Source organism: Nomascus leucogenys, chromosome 5 (genome assembly GCF_006542625.1).
Source record: "Nomascus leucogenys isolate Asia chromosome 5, Asia_NLE_v1, whole genome shotgun sequence".
Lineage (NCBI taxonomy): Eukaryota > Metazoa > Chordata > Mammalia > Primates > Hylobatidae > Nomascus > Nomascus leucogenys.
The window spans coordinates 8,089,006-8,112,712 of NC_044385.1; the positions used below are offsets into that span (position 1 = coordinate 8,089,006).

At 42.2% G+C, this 23,707-nt stretch overlaps 1 protein-coding gene across 1 annotated transcript in view; it reads right to left on the reverse strand.

Annotated features, from left to right (window-relative positions):
* FMN2 (formin 2) overlaps positions 1-23,707 on the reverse strand; it is a 395,593-nt gene that overhangs the window by 341,621 nt on the left and 30,265 nt on the right. The window contains 1 exon segment of the mRNA XM_030812620.1: positions 19,338-19,504. Within this exon segment, the coding sequence (XP_030668480.1) occupies positions 19,338-19,504 (167 nt within the window).

Consider the following 23,707-nt stretch of genomic DNA (forward strand, 5'->3'; position numbering starts at 1 on the left):
ACACGGTGAAACCCCATCTCCACTAAAAATACAAAAAATTAGCCAAGCGTAGTGGCACGCGCCTGTAGTCTCAGCTACTCAGGAGGCTGAGGCGGGAGAATCGCTTGAACCCGGGAGGCAGAGGTTGCAGTGAGCCGAGATCACGCCACTGCACTCCAGCCTGGGTGACAGAGCGAGACTCCGTCTAAAAAAATAAATAAATAAATAAATAAAATACTGTCGCCTGTTATTTTTCATGCAGATTACTCATGCTAAGCTTCACTCTTGTCTTAGGCTGTCTTCCACCTTTGAATCTCTAGCATTTTCTTGAAAGTATCACTGACATCTTTTTCAAAGATCTCTAAAAATGTCCAGGATTCTTCATAACACATTCACCTGACCCAGAAGTCAGGTAATTAGTTTGTTAAAGAAATACTTGTTACCCAACTACATTTAACAAATGCACAGGGCCATTAACTACCAATAATATGAGGAAAGTTAGACACTGTTTTAAATGAAAGAAATTTTCCTTTTCTAATAGAAGTCAGTGCGGCATGGGGAAAAAGCAAACTGCCCCGAACAGTAGGAGACTAAGATTCTGGCTCTGTCAAAGCTATTTTGGACAGAAAAGTCACTTCACCTTTTGAGCTCAAATGTCCTCACTTGCCAGTTTAAGAGAACTGGGCTATATTAAATACTTGCTAAGGTCTTCTTCAATTTTGATGTTTTTATTATTCCCTCATAAAACAGCAAATTAGTCAAGTATGTACACTGTACAGACACATGGCTTGAAATAATTAGAAGAGGAAAATTCTTCCCATATCCTGGGATAGGCTATGTTTGATAAGCAAATCAGGAAATACCTTGAAAACTTCTGCTAAATGGAAGAGACTTCCCACCCACCCCCCACAGCATTTAACCTGGACATCAGCTGTTCTACATATAAAATCCTGTAAATATCATGAAGTAAAATTACAAAGCACAGAAAGAGAAGTCACTCTCAGGAAAACAGCAGGCCCCAGCAGTCATTTTACAGACTGTATACCCAAAGGAGGAAACAACTCTGTGTTCCAGTCTGCATGGATCTGTGTTGTGGCAAGTTAGGGTCAGAGACAGCCAGAAATGCAAAAATGCAGTTGAAGGTTTTGTGCTGATAATGGAACTTCAAAGCAAGGAAGAAAATGAACATAATTTTCTTGTGCTTCAGTGTATTCTGCAAAAGGAAAATAAAAACTATCTCACCAGGCTTGTAATGAAGATTAAAACAGTTAATAATTGTAAAGTGCTTAAAACAGAGCCTGATACGTAGAAAGCTTAATGTGTTTTTAAATACTGAAAACAGTTTTGTTTTGTTTTTTTTTAAAGCACCAATACAAAAAAAAACTGACAATGACCTGCAAACTGGTTACACACTGGAATGGGAACCATGATTAGCAAATCATTCACATCCAGAGGAAGAAAGAAAGTGAGAGTAAGCCAATGCAAGCACTCACCTTCATGCAATCTTAGCCAGCAGACCACTCACCAGGCCACACCCTCCAGCAGCTTACCAACTAAAACCAATTTATCTACCCAACAATACCTGTAGGCATCCTATCCGAACCCCCTCAGCCTCCAGACCTTGAGAATCTTGGCTCCCCTCCTTTCTACCATTCACCCCCTCTGGTCTTCTGACTTTGTAGCCTACTCTTTAAACCACCCCTTTAGGCTGGTATCTTCAATTCCCACCCTCACTAACCTTCCGATGCATCTACCTGGGCAAAAAGCCCAAGTGAGCTGGCACAGAAGCTCTTGAGCTAATCATACACGTGAACTGACTACACCTCCCATCTTCCTACGGCACCCTACACCCCTCGTCTCCAAACCTCAGCCTGCTGAAATCTGGGCAGCGCTCTCAGCGCTCCACTCGAATTCCTCTCTACAAGGGTATTATCAGTAGCTTTCAGTCTTTATCTTGATCTCTTGGCAACACTGAATATCACTTAACACTCCTTCTTTCTTTTTAAAAAATATCTTTTTTGTCTTTATCATTCTCTTTGTAGCTTTTTTCCTCTAACTGGGTATTTATCTATACGTCAGTCTCTTCTTGCTTCCCACTCTACTGGCACTTTCCAGAGCATAATGGCTTCAAGTATCTCTACACACTGAAGATTTGTCAGTCTCTCTCCTCCTAGGCTCTCTCTCCTGACCTCAGATACAAATAACTAATGGCCTTTTTGTATATATTTAAAGAGGTATCCTCAAATTCAGTAGGATTTTAATTGAACCAGTCATCCCCACCACCTGCTCCTCATTGTGAATTTTACACACAGTGTGAATTGCATCACCCTCTACCCTAGTGCTCAGATGAGAAACTTGGACATCCTCCTCGTCTCTGCCCACTCCCTTACCTTTATGTGAGCAACCAGATCCCCAAGGCTTCTCACGTCTACCCTCTAAGGCAGCGCTTCGTAAAGTGTGGTTCCCGGATTGGAGTCATTGGCATCACCTGGGAGTTGTTAGAAGTGCAAATGCTCTGATCCCAACTCAGACCAGCTGGATCCGAAACCTGGGGGTGGGGCCAGCAATTTGTGTTTTAACGAGCCCTTCGGGGGATTCTTGACTCTTAGAGTTTGAGATTAGTAGGAGTAACAATATTAATCCAAGTATAATTAGAATCTGTCTTTTATTTAATCCCAAATTTCTTTCCCAAATATAAGTAAGATTATTTTATTAATTAACTATTGTAGTATTATGAGAAGAAAATTAAGATGCATGATTTGTTAAAGGAAAAGCTCCAATTCTTGTACTAGTGCAACTCCCTGGATACTTGGAAGTCTTTTAAAAGGGGGAAAAACAAATCGTGTGACCACATGTGATTTTTTTTTTGTTTTTTGAGACACAGTCTCACTCTGTTGCCCAGGCTGGAGTACAGTAACATAATCTTGGCTCACTGCAACCGCCAGCTCCTTGGTTCAAGCGATTCTCTTGCCTCAGCCTCCCAAGTAGCTGGGACTACAGGCATGCACCACCATGCCTGACTAATTTTTGTATTTTATTTTTAGTAGAGATGAGGTTTCACCAGTTTGGCCAGGCTGGTCTTGAACTCCTGACCTCAAGTGATCCACCTGCCTCAGCCTCCCAAAGTGCTGGGATTACAGCCATGAGTCACCGTCCTCGGCCCACATGTAATACTTTTTAAAAATAAAAGGATTTTCTACTACCTAACTCCTTCATAGTTGAGGGCACTGGTCTCTCCTGGATGGCTGCAACGGTTTCCTCAGTGTCTTCCAGCATCCTAACCACAAACACAGCACACCCCTTAGTCCATACTTCCCTAACACCCAGAATGCTCTCTCTAAAACATGCAACTGACCACATCACACTCCTCCACCTAACACCCTCCAGCAGCTCCCTACTGCTCCTGAGAATAGGGTTCACTTCTTAAACGTTTCTTCCAGAAGCCTTCACAAATGCCTCTGGGTCCCAGGCAGCATTTCTCTTTTCTTTTTACTTTTTTTTTTTGAGATGGAGTCTTGCTCTATTGCCCAGGCTGGAGTGCAGTGGTGCGATCTCAGCTCACTGCAACCTCTGCCACCCGGATTCAAGGGATTCTCCTGCTTCAGCACACACGACTGCACCTGGCTAATTTTTGTATTTTTAGTAGAGACAAGGTTTCACCATGTTGGCCAGACTAGTCTCAAACTCCTGACCTCAAGTGATCCGCCCCTTGGCCTCCCGAAGTGTTGGGATTACAGGTGTGAGCTACCGCCCCTGGCCGCAGTACTATTTAAGACGCCTCTTCTGTCCCTCCTCTACACTGGGCTCCAGGCTCTGGGCATCCTTGACCACTCAAAACCTCAAAACTCTTCTATCACCCTTTTTCAACTACTGTACCGCCGTGTCTGTTCACCGAGTAGCCCCTTTCCACAGTAAGCTACACAAAAACAAGAAAAGGCTCGATATTTTTCATAGAAAAATTCCATAAATATTGTGTGACTGGCTGGTGGCTACACGTGGTTAGAGACAGAAAGAAAAGCTCATAGACAAAATTCACTATCTATATATTACATGAGTATACAGCAGGGGCTAGCCAACCATAGCCTGCCAGCCAAATATGGCCAGGTGCTCGGTGTTGTAATACAAAGTTTTATTAGGAAACACAGCCGTGCTTATTAGTGGTGTATGGTCCGTGGCTGCTTTTATACCACAACAGTGGAGTTAAGTAGTTGTGACAGGCACTGTAAAATATTTACTAAAGCCTAAAATATTTTCTATCTCGCCCTTTACAGAAAAACTTGCCAACCCCTGATCTAGACAATAAGGGTAATAATAGGAGAATAAATCTTCTTTCAGATTTCCAAAGTCCGGTACAAATTGGGAGGACCTAAAAAAAAAAACAAAAAACAAAAAAAAAACCCTTTAAGCTCCTGAATTAAGTGATGTTTCCTCTGTATGGGGTCCCTTCACTTTGCCATAGAGTCCCAATTTTTTTTTTTTTTTTTTTTTTTTTTGAGACGGAGTTTTGCTCTGTCGCCCAGGCTGGAGTACAGTGGCACGATCTCAGCTCACTTCAATGTCTGCCTCTTGGGTACAAGCGATTCTCCTGCCTCAGCCTCCCTAGTAGCTGGAATTAGTGGTGCCCACACCAGGCCCAGCTAATTTTTGTATTTTTAGTAGAGATAGGGTTTCACCATGTTGGTCAGGCTAGTGTCAAACTCCTGACCTCGTGCTCCGCCCGCCTCGGCCTCCCAAAGTGCTAGGATTACAGGCGTGAGCCACCGCACCGGGCCAGATTCCCAATTTTATACTCCTCCTGGCTCTTGAGAAAAGGAAAAGGAGGTCAGAAGAAATACAAGTCACATCAATAGAACTAATTAATATTCAGTGCATCTACAGGAGAAAGACAAGAAAATCATGAGAGAAAAGTTGAGCTGAGTCACCCCTTTTAATAGAAGTCCATCATACAAATTCAAAATGAATTCTGAGTCACCCAACAGTTTGCCAAATGGGTGATTAAAAAAAAGTACCAGTTGTGAAAGTCAAAATGGATATCTAAAACAGCATAATCCTCTTAAAGGAGGAAAAAACAGTCATGAAGGAAGTATGTCATTGTCTTAAAAAGGGTGATTGCCATGAGCGAGTTTTTTAAAAATCTATTTTTCTAAGCTTCAATTAACTTTACTGCTGGAAAGCATTCTAAGATCCATGAAACTACTGACTGGTAGCACTTCCTCTGAGCTCAGAAAACTTCATGGTCGGGGGAATAACAATAATTATCATTACTACTTTTGCAACAATGTGCTTGAATTGAGCATAACAGGGGGAAAACATCACCCGTTTTGCCCTCTGAAATAAGATACATAAATGGCAACACATATTAGAAATTTATTAAATCACGTATTGGATCAGAAAAATAAAATAATCTCAAAATAGGCTTAAACATAATAATCTCCAACTATGCTTAAAAATACATATGCGCTTAAACACATATGTATAAAAACTTGGATACTGACTACTACAAGATGCAGTCATACAAACATTTACTGAGTAGTAACTGGGGACAAATGACTATAAATTGATTAAAAAAAAAAAAGACACATGACCAGGCATGGTGGCTCATGCCTGTAATCCCAGCACTTTGGGAGGCCGGGGTGGGCAGCTCACCTAAGGACAGGAGTTCAAGGCCCTCTGGCCAACATGGTAAAACCCCGTCTCTATTAAAAATACAAAAATTAGCTGCACATGGTGGCATGCACCTGTAGTCCCAGCTACTGGGAAGGCTGAGGCACAAGAATCGCTTGAACCCAGGAGGCAGAGGCTGCAGTGAGCCGAGATCGCGCCACTGCACTCCAACTGGGTGACAGAGTGAGACTCTGTCTCAAAAAAAAAAAAAAAAAGAAACATGACAAAGTCCTTTCTACAATGATAGAATCCAGAGAATTAACAATTTTTAAAATATATATTAAAAGCCTTCCTCACACTGAACTATCTGACTACAGAGGGGACATAATTTGACCCACTACACAATCAATATTGTGGTAAAGAAAAGTTACCCATATGAGGCAATTTTTTTCAAACCATATAACAAGTGCACAGCCTTCAAAGAAAGAAATCAAGTAGGAACTTCTGGATACATATCCACTTATTATATTCTTTATGAAATAAATCAACTTCATAACTAAAAAAAAATACTGGATTGGAAAATATCCCTTAGAGAAAACTCAGTAAGCAGACTTCTTCCTATTAATATGTATTGACGGTTCCCATCAATGATTTTACCCCACAAGAAATTATCCAATGAAGAAAAAAACGAACTCTTTGAAAGAGAAGAGCAATGTTGTGTAGCAGAACAATCTCCAGCCGTCTCTGGTTCCTCCCTGTCTTAGGAATTCTAGATGAAATGGAGGTCCCTATTCTTTGGTGAGGTGCTAGGGAAAGCAAAACGTTTCGTTCCTCCATGCCACGTTATCTGTCAAGTATGCCAGACACTTGCACACATACACACAGAGAGCTAAATAAGTACAACATATGTCAATATTCAAATGTAATACTTCTACAGACTGACCTAGGGAAAGCATGGAGTCACTACGGGATGGTCATGAACATAACACCAAGTGGGCATGACAGATTTCCCTTCACAATTTGTAGCTACCTCCCCGTAGCTTTCCCTACTCTTTCCATTTCCCTTCCACTCCATCCAGAAAGATGTGGGGGCATGAGGGTTGGTGAAGGAATGTGGTAATTATAGCAGTAAAACTAAGTAAAATGGATTGAGAAAGGAGGATGGCAATAAGCCCAGAAGAAGAGATCCAATACAGAGTCAACTTCCAGACTAATTAATTCCAGAACAGAGCCAGATCCCATCCCTTCTCCCATCTTCTCCCTCTCCAAGTGTTTTCTTTTCTCTCTCTTTATTATTATTTTGTTGTTGTTGTTGTTATTGTTTGTTTTTTGATGAGACAGGGTCTCACTCTATTGCCCAGGTTGAAGTGCAGTGGTGCAATCGCAGCTCATTGCAGCCTCAACCTCCCAGGCTCAAGTGATCCTCCCACCTCTCCAATAGCTGGGACTACAGGTGTGCACCACCACACCTGGCTAATTTTTTAAATTTTTTGTAAAGACGGAGTCTCCCTATGTGGCCCAGGCTGGTCTCATACTCCTGGGCTCAAGCGATCCTCCTGCCTCAGCTTCCCAAAGTGCTGGGATTACAGGTGTGAGCCATCACACCCAGCCCAAGTGTTTTCAAGATTATCAAATATAGGCAACCTTTGATCATTCAAGACAATTCACTGAATAGATTCTCCAGTTCCTCCTCACTGCAGTCATCACGGCTTTCCTACAGCTCTCTTCTTTACAAAATCAAGGCATATTTATTAAACAGTTATGCCTGATTCTGTAATAAGAACTTGAAAAGCAATAATATTAAATACCAATCACTAATAATTACCTAGCATTGATGATGTGCTAGACATTGTGCTAAATGCCTTATAAATTAATCTCATTTAATCTTCAAAACAACTCCAGAGATTATTAGACATGAAAAATTTTAATGTGACCTTGGGTAAATGTTTTCACTTCTTAAGTAGGTGGAGGAGATGGGATTAGAATCCAGTCTAAGACTAGAGTCCACTCCTAACTACTCTGGGGAGATCTGTCAGGTAAACACAAGGACACAGCATTACATTGTTCAAGGAACCTTCACACAATATTTAATTTGCATTCAGGTGTTACAGGGTAAATAGCCAATTATAACATGTGTAATACATCCTTTGAGAGAGAAAATGCAGACTGAGATGGCTAAAGAAGATGTCTGGGAGGGAATGGCATCTAACGCTGAATAGCATCCTATGAGAAAGAGTGGAGCCTAACTGGGAAATAATAGTGGCGAGCAGAAGTAGAGGTGCCCACAGAGCCCCAGAAGTGAGAGAAGACATGGACAATTAGGGAAATCAATAACACTTCAGTGTGGCAAAAGAGTTTGGAAAGGAAAGTGGGTCAGGAGCGGTAGAAGTGGGAAAGTATTGAAAGGCAGAAGGAAGACCATGGAGATCCAAAGAAGCTGGAGTTTATTCTGACAGAGAAACAATTAAAATGACATGGCCAGGTGTGGTGTTTCATGCCTGTAATCCCATCACTTTGGGAGGCCGAGGCAGTAGGCTCACTTGAGCCCAGGAGATCAAGACCAGCCTTGGCCACATAAGGAGACCCCATCTGTATTAACAAAATTTTTTTAATTAGCTGGTCATGGTGGCATATGCCTGTAATTCCAGCTATTTAGGAGGCTGAGGTGAGAGGAATGTTTGAGCCCAGGAGGTTAAGGCAGGCAGTGAGCTGTGATCACCCAACTGCACACCAGCCTGGGTGACAGAGCAAGACGCTGTCTCAAAAAATAAAATAAAACAACATGATCAGACATATATCATTAGATTTCTCAACCTTGGCACTACTGACATTTTGCACTGGGTAATTCTTTGTTAGGGGAAAGAGGGAGTTGTCCTGTGCATTTAGAATGCTTGGCAGTGCCCCAGTCTCTACCCACTAGAAGCTAGTTGCACCCCTCTCCCTACTGTGACAACCCCAAATGTCTTTGGACATTGTCAAATGTCCTCTGTAGGGCAACAAAACCCTGGATTGAGAACCACTAGACAAGACTGAGGAGACCGGACTGGAAACCAGTAACAGGCAAACCCAAGAAGGTAATGAAAAGGCCAATGTGCACAGGAAGGGGACTGTTGTGGGATGGGGGAACGGGGGAGGGACAGCATTAGGAGATATACCTAATGCTAAATGATGAGCTAATGGGTGCAGCACACCAACATGGCACATGTATACATATGTAACAAACCTGCACGTTGTGCACATGTACCCTAAAACTTAAAGTATAATAATAATAAAATTTAAAAAAAGAAAGAAAAAAAGAAAACACAGGAACACATAAAACATAAGTATTTGCTAAGGAAATAAAATACAACGTTGAAAATGGCAAAAAAAAAAAAGAAAGAAAGAAAGAAAAGGCCAATGTGATCATCCAAGCCAAATGATGACTGAACCCGAAAGGTGATTTTCCCAATCCGCCCTCATACCGCGACCTTCTAATCTAGCCCTCCATAATCATCTAGAGAGTATTCCACGTCCATCCTGAGCATAACCCACTCCACTTCAGAAGCCCATATCACCCAGGGGTATCAGCATCTACCCCTCCTCATCACAGACCCTGACGAACCTCCTTGGTATAGCCTTCACATGTCAAGGACTTTACCACATGGTCCTCTCTCTGCTTCTCAAGATTGACTCTTCTACATTCTGTGGGACATTAAGTCCCAGCCAACACCCTGAGCTTCTCAGTTCTAATCACAACAGGCCTACCTCTCCACCATGGACTAGTCTTTGGAATGAGTAGAACACCTCCACCTCTGAAGTCTTAAACACCAATATCCTTCCCTCTGGCTACAACCACCGATGAATTCATTCTCTCTATATTCTCACTACATCTAATTATTCTCCACTGTCCTTAAGAACTTCAATCTTTTGATTGGCCAACTTTCTCTTAATTTATGAGATTTATTTGCTCATGATTTTACATATAACCTATGGTCTATGTGAGAAATATCAGTTCCCTTGCCCTTGAGGTATAGCCTCCATAAAGTCCCAAATAATCATAAATTCTAGATGTCAAAAGAGAATGATCATTCTCTCTGAAACCTGTTCCCTCTTTAGTAGTCTAACTCTTTAGTAGAGTATCCCAGAAATGTGAACCAGAAACTCAAAGAAATCATCTACTCCACTTCCTCACATCCAATCAAATGGCAAGTCCTGTCTGTTCTAAATCCTAAAGATTCCCTATAGCTGGCTCTTTCCAATCCCATGCCTCTGTTTCAGTTCAGACACTCTTCTGATCACCCAGATGCTAATTTTAGTTTTCTTCAATCCATTCTCCAATCTGCCACCAGAGTGATATTTTACAAATGCCAATCTGTTTATGGCTTAACTACTCAAAATCATTCAAAAGCACCCCCAAGTTGTCTTTGTTTACATGCCTGGTCTCTTTTCTATGCATCATTCTCCCAATTTATACTCCGGAAATACTTAGAAACTGTGCTCACATGCACCCCCGTGCCTTTCTATGTGCTGCCCAGTATACAGACTTTTTTTTTTTTTTGAGAGAGAGAGAGTCTCGCTCTGTTGCCCAGGCTGGAGTGCAATGGTGCGATCTTGGCTCACTGCAACCTCCGCCTCCTGGGTTCAAGCGATTCTCCTGTCTCGGCCTCCTGAGTAGCTGGGATTACAGGCATGTGCCAAGACACCCGGCTAATTTTGTATTTTTAGTAGAGGTGGGGTTTCACCACGTTGGTCAGGCTGGTCTCGAACTCCTGACCTCAGGTGATCTGCCCACCTCAGCCTCCCAAAGTGCTGGGATTACAGGCGTGTGAGCCACTGCACCCGGCCTATAGACTTCTTTCATGGCTGTTCCCCACAGCAAACTCCTACTCATTCCTCAGGTCTTGCCCCAGGTATTATCTTCTGCGTTATCGAGGAGACCCAGTTAAAAACCTTCCCCTTTGCTCCTTGTACTATAAATATCTCCATCTGGAGCCTAAACACAATTGTAACCCGTGGTGACAGCCAAAGGGCATTGAACTCTTACTATATGCCTGTGATGTGCAAAATGCTTTATTTGTATCCATACTTTCCTCTCACTCAGAAACTACTATATTTATTCCTCATTTTACCCAAGAAGAAATAAACTTTGAGAAATCCAGGCATTTACCTAAGCTTGCAGCATAGTTGAGAAATCCTGGACACTTTGACTATGGAGCCCACTTCAACCACTAAGCTCCAATAATTTATTTCCATGTGTTTATTTCTTTAAAGTGGACTGTAAACCAGTTCAGGATAGAACCTTTCTTTTCATCTTTGTGTTCCTAATAACAGGGCAGGGGGTTGGGGGACAAGTGTTGTAAGGGAAAAGGGGAGCTGAGAAATACAAGCGGAAGTCGTAATTAAATATGAAGAACCTGATCTAAATTAGAAGAGAAAGAATTTAAGAATTCCATGAAATGGCAAGAATGAGCTTAAAAATAAAAAATATTGAGAATACAGGGGGAAAAGCTATGTTTCTTCACCCAAAAAAGAAAATAAGAGGCAGTAGAAAACTTTGTTGTGCTGGATGGGAGTTCCCTGTATAAGAAAAGGATAAGCCAAATGTAAACTAAACTAAATATGGGATACTTTTGAGCAAGTGATTGTTTACTAAAAACATAGAATTCAGCCGGGCGCGGTGGCTTACGCCTGTAATCCCAGCATTTTGGAAGGCTGAGGCAGATGGATCTCTTGAGGTCACGAGTAAGAGACCAGCCTGGCCAACACAGTGAAACCCTGTTTCTACTAAAAATACAAAAAATTAGCCGGGCGTGGTAGCATCCACCTGTAATCCCAGCTACTCAGTAGGGTGAGGCAGGAGAATTGCCTGAACCCAGGAGGCGAAGTTTGCAGTGAGCCGAGATTGCACCATTGCACTCCAGCCTGGGCAACTGAGTGAGACTCTGTCTCAAAAACAAAAATAAAAAAATAAATGAATAAATAAATAAATAAATAAATAAAACCACAAAATTCTTTTGAACTTGACCCAGGAAAATCCTTGTTTGAGTGGCCTGGGGGTTGTGATATTGGAATACTGAAAAGGAAACAAAATCAGAATATATCTGCCTCTGCAGTGCAATATTCACACAGCATCCATATGTCTTCCAACTTATAGATAAACTATTAACCTTAAAAGTATGTCCTAAACATAAAAGTGTATCTGGTAGAAGCTGGGAGGTAAACAGGGCTCAGACTAAATGAAGCCAAAAGTAGAGACACTAATAGTGTAACTATTCCACGGTGAGTGGGGTGGCAAGAGATACGATCTGAATCTGATGAAACAATATCAAAAAATCATAAGCATATTATTTAAAATTCAAAGAAGTATTATGAAAGAGAAACTCGAAATAGCAATATTAATTATATTAGAAAGAAGAGGGAGAGACAAGGAAGGAGTATAAAGGAGCTAAATCCTCATGCGTGACCGCCAGAGGCAAGAGCAATGTCAATAATGGTGGCTGGGCATGGTGGCTCACACCTGTAATTCCAGCACTTTGGGAGGCTGAGGTGGGTGGATCACTTGAGGTCAGGAGTTCGAGACCAGCTTGGGCAACATGGCCAAATCCCATCTCTACTAAAAATACAAAAATTAGCTGGCCATGGTGGTATGTGCCTATAGTCCCAGCTACTCAGGAGGCTGAGGCAGAAGAATCGCATGAACCTGGGAGGCGGAGGTTGCAGTGAGTTGAGATCACACCACTGTACTCCAGCCTGGGTGACAGAGACTCCATCTCAAAAAAAAAAAAAAAAAAAGGCATCAGCAGGCGTTAACATACAGCAAGTCCACACAGCTTATATAAATTTTGGTAAACAGAATCATCAGCTAAAATAATTGTTAAAGTTGGTCTGAAAAAATTAAGTATCATTTTAATACCACCTTTAAAATAAAAACAACTTTGAAAGTTGATACTGTACACAACGTTTCAAAAGTAAATATACAGCAAAATATATATATGTAGATATATATTCTCTTCGAGCTGAAAGATGTGGCAAGGCTTTTGTTGCTTCTCAGGAAAAGATCGGTGCGGGCTTGACTAAATAGCATCAAAATGTTTTTCCTGCTCTGGAAAAAAAAAAAAAATGAATTCAAGGCCGGGCTAGGTGGCTCACACCTATAATCCCAGCACTTTGGGAGGCCAAGACAGGTGAATCACCTGAGGTCAGGAGCTCAAGACCAGGCTGGCCAACATGGTAAAACCTTGTCTCTACTAAAAATACAAAAATTAGCCAGGCATCGTGGCGCCTGCCTATAATCTCAGCTACTTAGGAGGCTGAGGCAGGAGAATCTCTTGAACCCAAGAGGCGGAGGTTGCAGTGAGCCAAGATTACACCACTGCACTCCAGCCTGGGCAGCATAGTGAGACTCTGTCTCAAAAAAGAAAAAAAAATGAATTCAAATGCAAATAATAATTTCTGTTTGTCCACTTAAGTCTTCTTTTTGTCTATGGTGACAATGAGTAGAGCATATTTCATTAGTTTTCCGGGACTGGCTGCTGTTGGTTTTGATTAATGGCTTCATCTTTCAACAGGTTCAAGATCTTGTTTCTTGGGTTTCTTTTCAACCTGAATTTTTATGTCTTCCTTGTCTTAATTTTAGCTTTGCTCACATATTCATCCGAACCGATGTCCATTTACATACATATCAAGGAGCTCTTGCCCATCTGGTGAGCATGGGATCATCACATGTTTAGCAAAATCAGCAGATCTGCCAAACCCAAACAAGTCCAGCAACCAAAAACATGCATCCAAAAATATCCTGCTAGGCAGACCTTTAAAGATAAGCTCATGAAGGATTAAGTAGATTTAGAATCACCTACCCCTGCAAAAATGCTTGGGCCAAGTAAAACTTGCTTAACTCTTGGTGATGTAAGTAGATCATATAATATCTGCCACAGTTAGGATTAAAGAAATCCTAGAAGAGCTTGTTAATGAATAATCAACAATTATGTAAGATAAGTGTGGTTGGCTGGAAAATATGCATATGACCCAGAAAAGGGATCTCATTTGGAAAAAGGCATGAAAGAGATGACTAGAGTAGGTTCCAAATCCACAAAGAAGCCAACCTCAGACCACTGAAATATACCATGATCTACAAGTCAACAATATAATCGGCCAAGTAGCAAGCATTAGTATTCTCTTGCTAGCAGTTCTATCCTTACATCCTCTATCCTGTTTTCTCTTGCTAGCAGTTCTATCCTTACATCCTCCTCCCAAAATGCAGCTGTCTTCTCTACCTCAGTGAATGGCACAACCATCACCCAGCTACTTCAAATCAAGAAGTCATCCTTGATTTCCTTGTGTTCTCTTGTTGCCATGTCTGTCCCACCAGAAGTCCCATCAGCCATATCTCCAGAATCCACCCCAACCTACTAACTGGTCTTCATCTCCCCTGTCACCGTCCTGCCCCAACCTACAACCACCATCTAGAACTAAACTACTGCGATATCCCACCTGCCTTCTTGCTTCTACTTCTGTGCCTGCCTACACTCAATCATTCAAAGAGCAGGCTGGGGGCTGGACATGGTGTCTTATGCCTATAATCCCAGCACTTTGGGAGGCCAAGGCAGGAGGACTGCTTGACCCCAGGAGTTCAAGACCAACTTCGGACAACACAGTGAGACCCTGTCTAAAACAACAACTTAAAAAATTAGCTGGGCATGGTGGCTCATGCCTGTAGTCCCAGCTACTTGGAAGGGTGAGGTGGAAGGATCACTTGAGCCCAGGAGATCGAGACTGCAGTGAGCCATGATTGCACTACTGCTCTCCAATCGGGGCAACAGAGCGAGACCCTGTCTCAAAAACAACCACCACCACAACAAGCAAACCAAGACCAGGCCAGGTGATCCACATGAAATATAAGACAAATATGTTCTTCCCCTGCATAAAACCTCCCAAAAGCTCCCATTAAAAAAAAAAAAAAAAGCCAGGTATGGTGGCTCATGCCTGTAATCCTAGCACTTTGAGAGGCTGAGGTGGCAGATCACTTGAGGTCAGGAGTTCAAGACCAGCCTGGCCAACATGGCGAAACCCTGTATCTACTAAAAATACAAAAATTAGCTAGAAACTGCTTGAACCCAGGAGGCAGAGGATGCAGTGAGCCAAGATCATGCCTCTGATCTTGCTCCAGCCTAGGCAATAGAGCGAGACTCGTCTCAAAAAAAAAAAAAAGCCATATTCCTTCCACGGCTTTCCAGACCCTGCCTATGCTGTGGCCTGAGCCCTTGCTGTCCTCATCGCTTGAAGCTCCAGCTTCCTCTAAGTCATGTTTGTGCTCCTCCAAGGCCCTTTGGACTTGCCCTGGAGCTGCCTGGAATGGCCTTCCCACAGACCTCGTCTCACAGGCTCCCCCTGTGCTCATCCTACCCCACGCCATTCACTCCATCCTGTTAGTCCTGTTTTCCTTCATATCATGTATTAGAATCTGAGAGCAATTAATTAGCCAATGCATTTTGAAAAAATCTGTCTCTCTCCATTTTGAATAGGAAACACATTTCAACAGAACACATTCTCTTGTTCACTAACACATCTCCAGAGACTAAAACACTACCTGGCTTCTAGAATGAATATATTTGGTAAAAATCTGTGAATGAATTAACAGGATCCCTCAAAGCCATCTTTGTCTTTTAAAGTTCTTGACATCTTAATCATGTTAAAATGTAAGAGAAAATGTGAACTCTTTTCATACTTTCTATAGCACTCGAGAAAGCAAAATGTTAGGCCCTAAAAATGTATAAAATAACATAAAAGAAAATCAGAAGGGTTGAGTCAAGTAGGCTAATACATAAACTACATCAGTGAAGAGCCCCAAACTGAAGATCTTCATTGCTGCAATTGCACACAGAAGTGCAGAGATGAGAAGGGAGAGGAGTGGGAGTTGGGGGAGAGGAACCCATTAAGGAAGGGAACAAAGTAGGGGGGTGGGGAGATAGGAAGGGTGCCAGTTATGACCTTATTCCCACAGCATGTTCTGTCTCGAAGGGCAACTGACCTCAAGAGGATTGTTAGTTAGAAATGTCCCCAACAGCTATTTTCTGGAAATCAGCACAGAGACTAATTATCGAAAATTTCTCTCCCCATAGATAAGCACATTCTTCCTCATCCCTCATTGACACCCCAGTCCTCAGAATCCCCTGTATCGTTATATCGTCACCCTCTCTAGTTTTCAAGAAACTCCTTCACTACGCATCCAATAAACGCATAGTTCTGTTACTGAGCTGCTATTTAAGTATAGGGCATAACATTTCATACAAGAGTATCTTTAATTTTTTTCTTTGTTTTTTGTTCATTTTGAGGGGGGGAGTAGAGAGGTCATACAGAGCCAATGAATAAAGGAAGACAAAATGCAATCACACCGAGTTGAAGGAAAGAAATTCCCGATTCTGAGGAAATGCCTTCACACAACATTAAGGGATTTTATTCCTCTGTTGTTTGTTTTTCACACTCGATGCCACACCCAGCTGCCCTCCAAAATAAGACGACAGGGAAGAGTTACTAGTCTCTAACACAAGGATGGAGTGAGGTGAATATAAGAAACAACCAGGTTAGTTGATTTAAAAAAAAAGAGAAAGAAATAGGATTACCCTACTCTTCTGTTTATCCAATTCTACATTTATTGACTGGCAAGACTGTTCACTTCTGGGCTTTAAGGGAGGAAAATGCCGTTAACTTGGGAACAATTTGAATCAAAAAGCAAGTGCTAGACGTGGCTAGTGTTTGCCTTGGCCTGCACTATACTAATTATAGTTCCAACTTGCCAAATCAATATATCTTCTAGAACTGAGCTCTATAACATTTAACACACCATAATTCTAGCGTTCTGCCTCTACAATAACACAGACCTCTCATAGAAGAGAAGGGAGGAAAACATTTAAATTATACATTTTTTCCCATAAGAGAAAAAGATCTACCTAGTAGTGATTAGCTGCAATGTCATTTTTAAAAATTGCAGCAGGAAAAATGTAAACAAATCTCCAGAAGGAAATTCACAAGTCACAGCACAACATGGGGAATTTTCTTTCAAATGGGAAGCATCAAGAATCAAGAAGATCTCTGAATATTTCATGTGATTTGTTTTCCTAATACTAAAGGAAGATTGAGGAAGACTGCAGGCTGTAAAGGGTAAAGAAGAGGAAGCAAAGTGAGCAGGCAGATATAGACACTTTATTATTTATTATCGTATCTTGACCTCAGCTGGGGCTCATTTTCATTGTCTTTAAAGCTCATCATTATTTCATTCCTATATATTGAAGAAGGCTGATAAGAGAGCACCGTTGGCAGCAACAAAACAAAGTAACTAACCCATATGATGAAAAACCACGGCCGGGCGCAGTGGCTCACGCCTGTAATCCCAGCACGTTGGGAGGCCGAGGTGGGTGGATCACGAGGTCAGGAGTTTGAGAACAGCCTGACCAACATGGTGAAACCCCATCTCTACTAAAAATACAAAAATTAGCCAGGCATGGTGGTACGCACCTGTAATCCCAGCTACTCAGGAGGCTGAGGCAGGAGAATCGCTTGAACTCGGGAGGCGGAGGTTGCAGTGAGCCAAGATAGTGCCACTGCACTCCAGCCTGGGCCACAGAGTGAGACTCCATCTCAAAAAAAAAAAAAAGAAAAATCATTATCCTCAAATAAAAATCCTAGGCTCTGCACAAGTGAGCCAACCTTCAATTTTGTTATGAGAATTTCATCCATGAGAATTCTTACACATCTGGGTTTTAGAGGCGTACTCATCCCAACCAATGCTACACACATACCACATACCTGAGAATGATTAGCAATACTCCGGACAATGAGAATCCAGCTGTGCTTGTATTCATTATGAATTGTGAATATGCCTGGTGAATTAGTGTTGTACAGTATTAACTCTCTTGGTGAATGGGAGCTGGGGATGAAGCAGACAATGCTGCTTCACGTCCATACTTCACACACACATGAGTTAGGAACGCACAAAATAGCATTGTAGGGCCCATGGAAACCTCCGGCCCACTGGGAAGAATAACTGTGCCCCATGGAGCTGCTTCTGAAGGAATGCCTACGACCAGCAAAGTCATAAATATGGACTTACAGCCACTTTAGAATCATCGCTGATTACAGGGTCTTGAAGAGGTATTTGTACCTCATGTTCATAGCGGCATTATCCACTCATTATGAACCCATATTCATAGCAGCATTATAGCAAAAGGTGGAAACAACCCGCGTGTCCACTGATGGATGAATGGATAAACAAAATGTGACATATACATACAATGGAATATTATTCAGCCTTAAAAAGGAAGGACATTCTGACACATGCTCCAACATGGATGAATCTCAAGGACATTATGCTAAGTGAAATAAGCCAGCCACAAAAAGGACCAATACTGTGTGATTCCACTTATATGAGCTACCTAGTGTAGTCAGATTCATAGAGACAGAAGGAGAATCGTGGTTGCCAGGGGCTTGGGGAAAGAGGAGAATGGGGAGTTATTGTTTAATGGGTACAGGGTTTATTTTGGATGATAAAAAAGAGTTCTAAAGATGGATGGTGGTGGTGGATGCACAACCACGTCAATGTATTTGGTGCCGCTAAATAGTACATTTAAAAATGGTTACAATGGTAAATTTTATGTTATCTCTATTTTACCACAATTAAAAATAATTTAGATATGTCCCATCAATACCTAATTTATTGAGAGTTTTTAGCATGAAGGGTTGTTGAATTTTGTCAAAGGCCTTTTCTGCATCTATTGAGATAATCATGTGGTTTTTGTCTTTGGTTCTGTTTATATGCTAGATTACATTTATTGATTTGTGTATGTTGAACCAGCCTTGCATCCCAGGGATGAAGCCCACTTGATCATGGTGTATAAGCTTTTTGATGTGCTGCTGGATTCAGTTTGCCAGTATCCCATTACTGGGTATATACCCAAAGGATTATAAATCATGCTGCTATAAAGACACATGCACACGTATGTTTATTGAGGCACTATTCACAATAGCAAAGACTTGGAACCAACCCAAATGTCCAAAAACGATAGACTGGATTAAGAAAATGTGGCACATATACACCATGGAATACTATGCAGCCATAAAAAATGATGAGTTCATGTCCTTTGTAGGGACATGGATGAAGCTGGAAACCATCATTCTCAGTAAACTATCACAAGGACAAAAAACCAAACACCGCATGTTCTCACTCATAGGTGGGAACTGAACAATGAGAACTCATGGACACAGGAAGGGGAACATCACACTCCGGGGACTGTTGTGGGGTGGGAGGAGGGGGGAGGGACAGCATTAGGAGATATACCTAATGCTAAATGACGAGTTAATGGGTGCAGCAAAACAACATGGCACACAGATACATATGTAACAAACCTGCACATTGTGCACATGTACCCTAAAACCTAAAGTATAATAATAATGTAAAAAAAACTAAAAAAAATAAAAAATAAAATAAATAAATAATTTAGAAATCAATTTTTAAAATCATTGTTGATTAAAGCAGACTAGAGAACTCTTGAGTGAACATCTGTTAACAAAAGGAGGTTTGGCAAATGTACTTAATACTCTTTTTTTTTTTTTTTTTTTGAGTGTACAAACAGACATACTGAGCTGTTGAGCAGCTAAGGAAAAAAAAAATGCATGCATCACATGTTGTTTTTAAATTATAGGGTGACTGGGCAGACACACATCGTAGTTGCTATTTCAACAGAAAATCTGCCTCACAGACAGAAGTGAATTCTCCTACTTACATCAAATGAAGCTGCATTGGTCTGGGCATTCTGATTACACGGTTCCCTGAAGCAATCACTAAAAGGAAGGAGAAGACCCATGGCAATGATCCGCGAGCAAAACTTCTCAGCTTCTTCTGGAGGCCCGTTCTCCTGCTGGCTGAACAGCTTCTCCAACAGCGTTCGCCCTGCAGATGAAACACAGTCATTAAGAGGGAGCACTGCCGATCACCTGGCTCTGAACTTGCCAGGGGACAGCCGCTGGGTAAACACTGCCAGGGAACAACACGGTTTCCAAGGCTACTGACAGAGCAGAAAGGAGCCTCTCAAGCTAGGAGAAAGCTCTGTAGTCTGAGGCCAGAGTTGACACATAAAAAACTGCAGAACTGGTTTGCTCTCTCATCCCCCTAAATACCTCCTGCCTCAAAAGATAACAGGCCAAGTTATGGGCTATACAGCTTCCACCTAAGATTTTTAATTCAGATAGGGTCTTGCTATGTTGCCCAGGCTGGCCTTGAACTCTTGGGCTCAAGCAATACCCCCACCTAAGCCTCCTGAGTGGCTAGATTTATAGCTGTGAGCCACCATGCCCAGCTCAGATTTTTTTTCTTTAATAGACATGAGGTCTCACTATGTTGCCGAAGCTTACCTCAAACTCCTGGGCTCAAGCCATCCTCCTGCCTCAGCCCCCCAAGTAGCTAGAGCTACTGGCACACACCACCTCACTCAGCTCCCTTTTGGATTTAAGTGGTAAACCCAATTTTGGATTTAAATTTGGATCCAAGGCCAGACATGGTGGCTCACACCTGTAATCCCAGCACTTTGGGAGGCCGAGGCAGGTGGATCACCTGAGGTCAGGAGTTCAAGACCAGCCTGGCCAACATGGCAAAAATCCTTCTCTATTAAAAATACAAAAAATATCCAGGCGTGGTGGTGGGTGCCTTAATCCCAGTTACTTGGGAGGCTGAAGCAAGAGAATCGCTTGAACCTGGGTGGCAGAGCTTGAAGCTGGGTGGCGGAGGTTGCAGTGAGCCGAGATCGCACCATTGCACTCTAGCCTGGGAGACAAGAGCGAAACTCCATCTCAAAAAAAAATAAATAAATAAATAATTAACCAGGCGTGGTGGCGGGTGCCTATAATCCCAGCTACTCAGGAGGCTGAGACAGGAGAATCACTTGAACCCAGGAGGCAGAGGTTGCAGTGAGCCGCGATCACGCCATTGCACTCCAGCCTGGGCAACAAGCGTGAACCTCTGTCTCAAAAAATAATAAATAAATAAATAAATAAATATTGGATCCAAAAGGCTAAACCCCTTGAATTTAATTGCAAATGGTTCTCGAAGGAAGCAGTTCGTAACGCAACATGCCGCCATTTAGACTCTGAAATATCAGTGACTGACATTCACAGTGTCCATCATGGCGGGGACAGAGAATGAAGAGACAAAGAGGCAGGCAAAGGCACCAACCCACAAGAAGTGAAGAGAGCTGGCCAGCAAAATAAAAATAAGTCACCTAGAAAAGGGATAAAAATTCACATTTCTCTCAGATACTCCTCAGAAATCTAACTCTAGCATAGGTCTGAACTTAAGGATTTTTTTTTTTTTTTACTATTTCCCTAAAAAAAGGCAAGAGAGGCATAATAAGAAGACACTGGGCCGGGCGCGGTGGCTCACCCCTGTAATCCCAGCACTTTGGGAGGCCAAGGCTGGCGGATCACGAGGTCGGGAGACCAAGACCATCCTGGTTAACATGGTGAAACCCCGTCTCTACTAAAAATAAAAATAAAAATAAAAATAGCCAGGCTTGATTGCCAGCGCCGGTACCAGCTACTCGGGAAGCTGAGGCAGGAGAATCACCGGAACTCAGGAGGCGGAGCTTGCAGTGAGCCAATATGGCGCCACTGCACTCCAGCCTAGCGACAGAGTAAGACTCCGTCTCAAAAATAAATAAAATAAAATAAAATAAGACACTGGCTGAGGATCCTAGAGGGCCTGGGTCCACCTAGCCCAGGGGTTCTCAATCTTGGCTGAAACTGAGGATCACCTGGGGAGAACAGAATTATTGGAAGCGGGGGCTCAGGCATCAGTTTTCTACGGTCGTCAGTTGGTTCTAATGTTAGCGAGAGTGCAGAGTCATAGCTATAGGCCTTAATTTATTTCTGACACTTTTTTTTTTTTTTGAGATAGACTTTCGCTCTGTCACCCGTGCAGTGGCGCGGTCTCGGCTCACTACAACCTCCGCCTCCCGGGTTCAAGCGATTCTCCTGCCTCAGCCTCCCAAGTAGCTGGGACTACAGGCATGCACCACCATGCCCAGATAATTTTTTTTGTAGTTTTAGTAGAAATGGGGTTTCACCATGTTGGTCAGGCTGGTCTTGAACTCCTGACCTCAAATGATCCGCCTACCTCGGCCTCCCAAATTGCTGGGATTACAGGCGTGAAACACCGTGCCTGGCCTAGCTCTTTAACTTTCAAACATTTATGTAGCTTGTTTTGCATTCATAAACTTTCATCAGAGGAAATGGAAAATCTCTAGGGTCCCTTCCAGGGCCACAATTGTTCCTCCTTCTAATTAGCAGATTCTTTCTTCAAATTTAGATCAACTGTCATCCAGAAAAGTCTTCAGTAATCCCCTTTCATGCTCTTTTGGAACCTTTCATAGTTTCTTTGTGTAATTAATTATTTTATCTAATTAGTTATGCAATCATTTGTTTAAAGTTGATCTTCCTCACTGAAATATAAATTTGCTGATGGCCAGCATCTATCTTGCAAACTTGGCCACTTGCACATAAAAAGCATCAATAAATATTTTTAGGATTTCTGAATAAATATAATGCTATGATTCTGTGAGAGATTCATTCATATCATAGTCAGAATTGGAAATGATTTATCAGTCTATACCATCAAACTTTTTATGTAAAGGGCCAAATACTAAGTATTTTAGGCTTTATGAGCCACATGAGGTCTCTATCGCATATTTTTCACTGGTTTAATTTTGTTTTGAGCAACTTTGAACATGTAAAAACCATTCTTAGCTTCGGGCTTTGCAAAACCAGGCCAAGTCTATACTTCAGTTACAATAACTACATTTCAAATGTATAAATGTTCCATTCTACCAGGACACTAGTCATGCAATTGTTATGCCTCTTCCTATTTCTGTCTATAAAACAAAACTAATCTCAAAAGCTGCCTTTGATATTTTGAGTGACAAAGCAGGACACAAGAGGTCTCTCTATTTTCTGCATTTCTTCTGGTCATTAGAGAGCATTCTTTGGTCTCCCAGGATTTTTTGGAGGGGAAATAAAAAATTTTCCCCCTACAGAACTTCAGTTTGCCTGCATCTAACTGGAACTAAGTATCTAGGAAATGGCATCCCTCAATTCTCAAGTGATTAATTATCATAACAGTATATTGTTGTATTCATCTTACCGAATTACTGAAAATAGCCCTCAGACTAATTCTTTCCTACCACTCAGATAATGTATACGACAAAAAATAAGGTCAGCAGGATCTTGCATGTGTGTGACTGAAGGTAAATGTGTACGTGCATATCAAGCCAAAAATTATCAAAGGAGTTCCAGAACAATTATCAAAGGAGTTTCAGAACAAGTATCAAAGGAGTTTCAGAACAATTATCAAAGGAGTTCCAGAAAGGAGTTGTGGAAGAGAGAGAAGGATGACCTGCTGGAACTCTACTTCCATGAAAGCATATGCCCCAAAATCCTTAATCAAGGGTCTCTCTACCACAACCCTATCATCACCCCGGGCCTGATATTTCTGTGTTTGGCGGTAGTGGGGGAAATTATCCTGTGTTTTAGCAGCATCCCTGGCCATCACTACTGGATGGCAGTAGCACAGCCACCTCACCCCCAGCTGTAGCAGCCCAAAATGTCTCCAGATGTTGCCAAATGTCTCCTGGGGCAGCGGGGCAAAAATAACCCCAAGCTGAGAACCCCAGGCCTAACCTCTCTCTAAAGAAACTTCACCTCCTTCTTTAGTGATAACTTGGCTTTCCCTTGAGGATCTCCTCGCCCTGCAATCGTCTCAGGTGGAGGTACTTTTTTTTTTTTTTTTTTTTGAGATGGAGTCTCGCCCTGTCACCCAGGCTGGAGTGCAATGGCATGATCTTGGCTCACTGCAACCTCCGCCTCCCAGGTTCAAGCAATTCTCCTGCCTCAGCCTCTCGAGTAGCAGAAATTACAGGCACGTGCCACCACAGCCGGCTAATTTTTTGTATCTTTAGTAGAGAGGAGATTTCACCATGTTGGCCAGGCTGGTCTCGAACTCCTGATCTCGTAATCTGCCCACCTCAGCCTCCCAAAGTGCTGGGACTACAGGTGTGAGCCACCACGCCTGGCCAGGTGGAGGCATTTTAAGTCAAATCCTTCATAT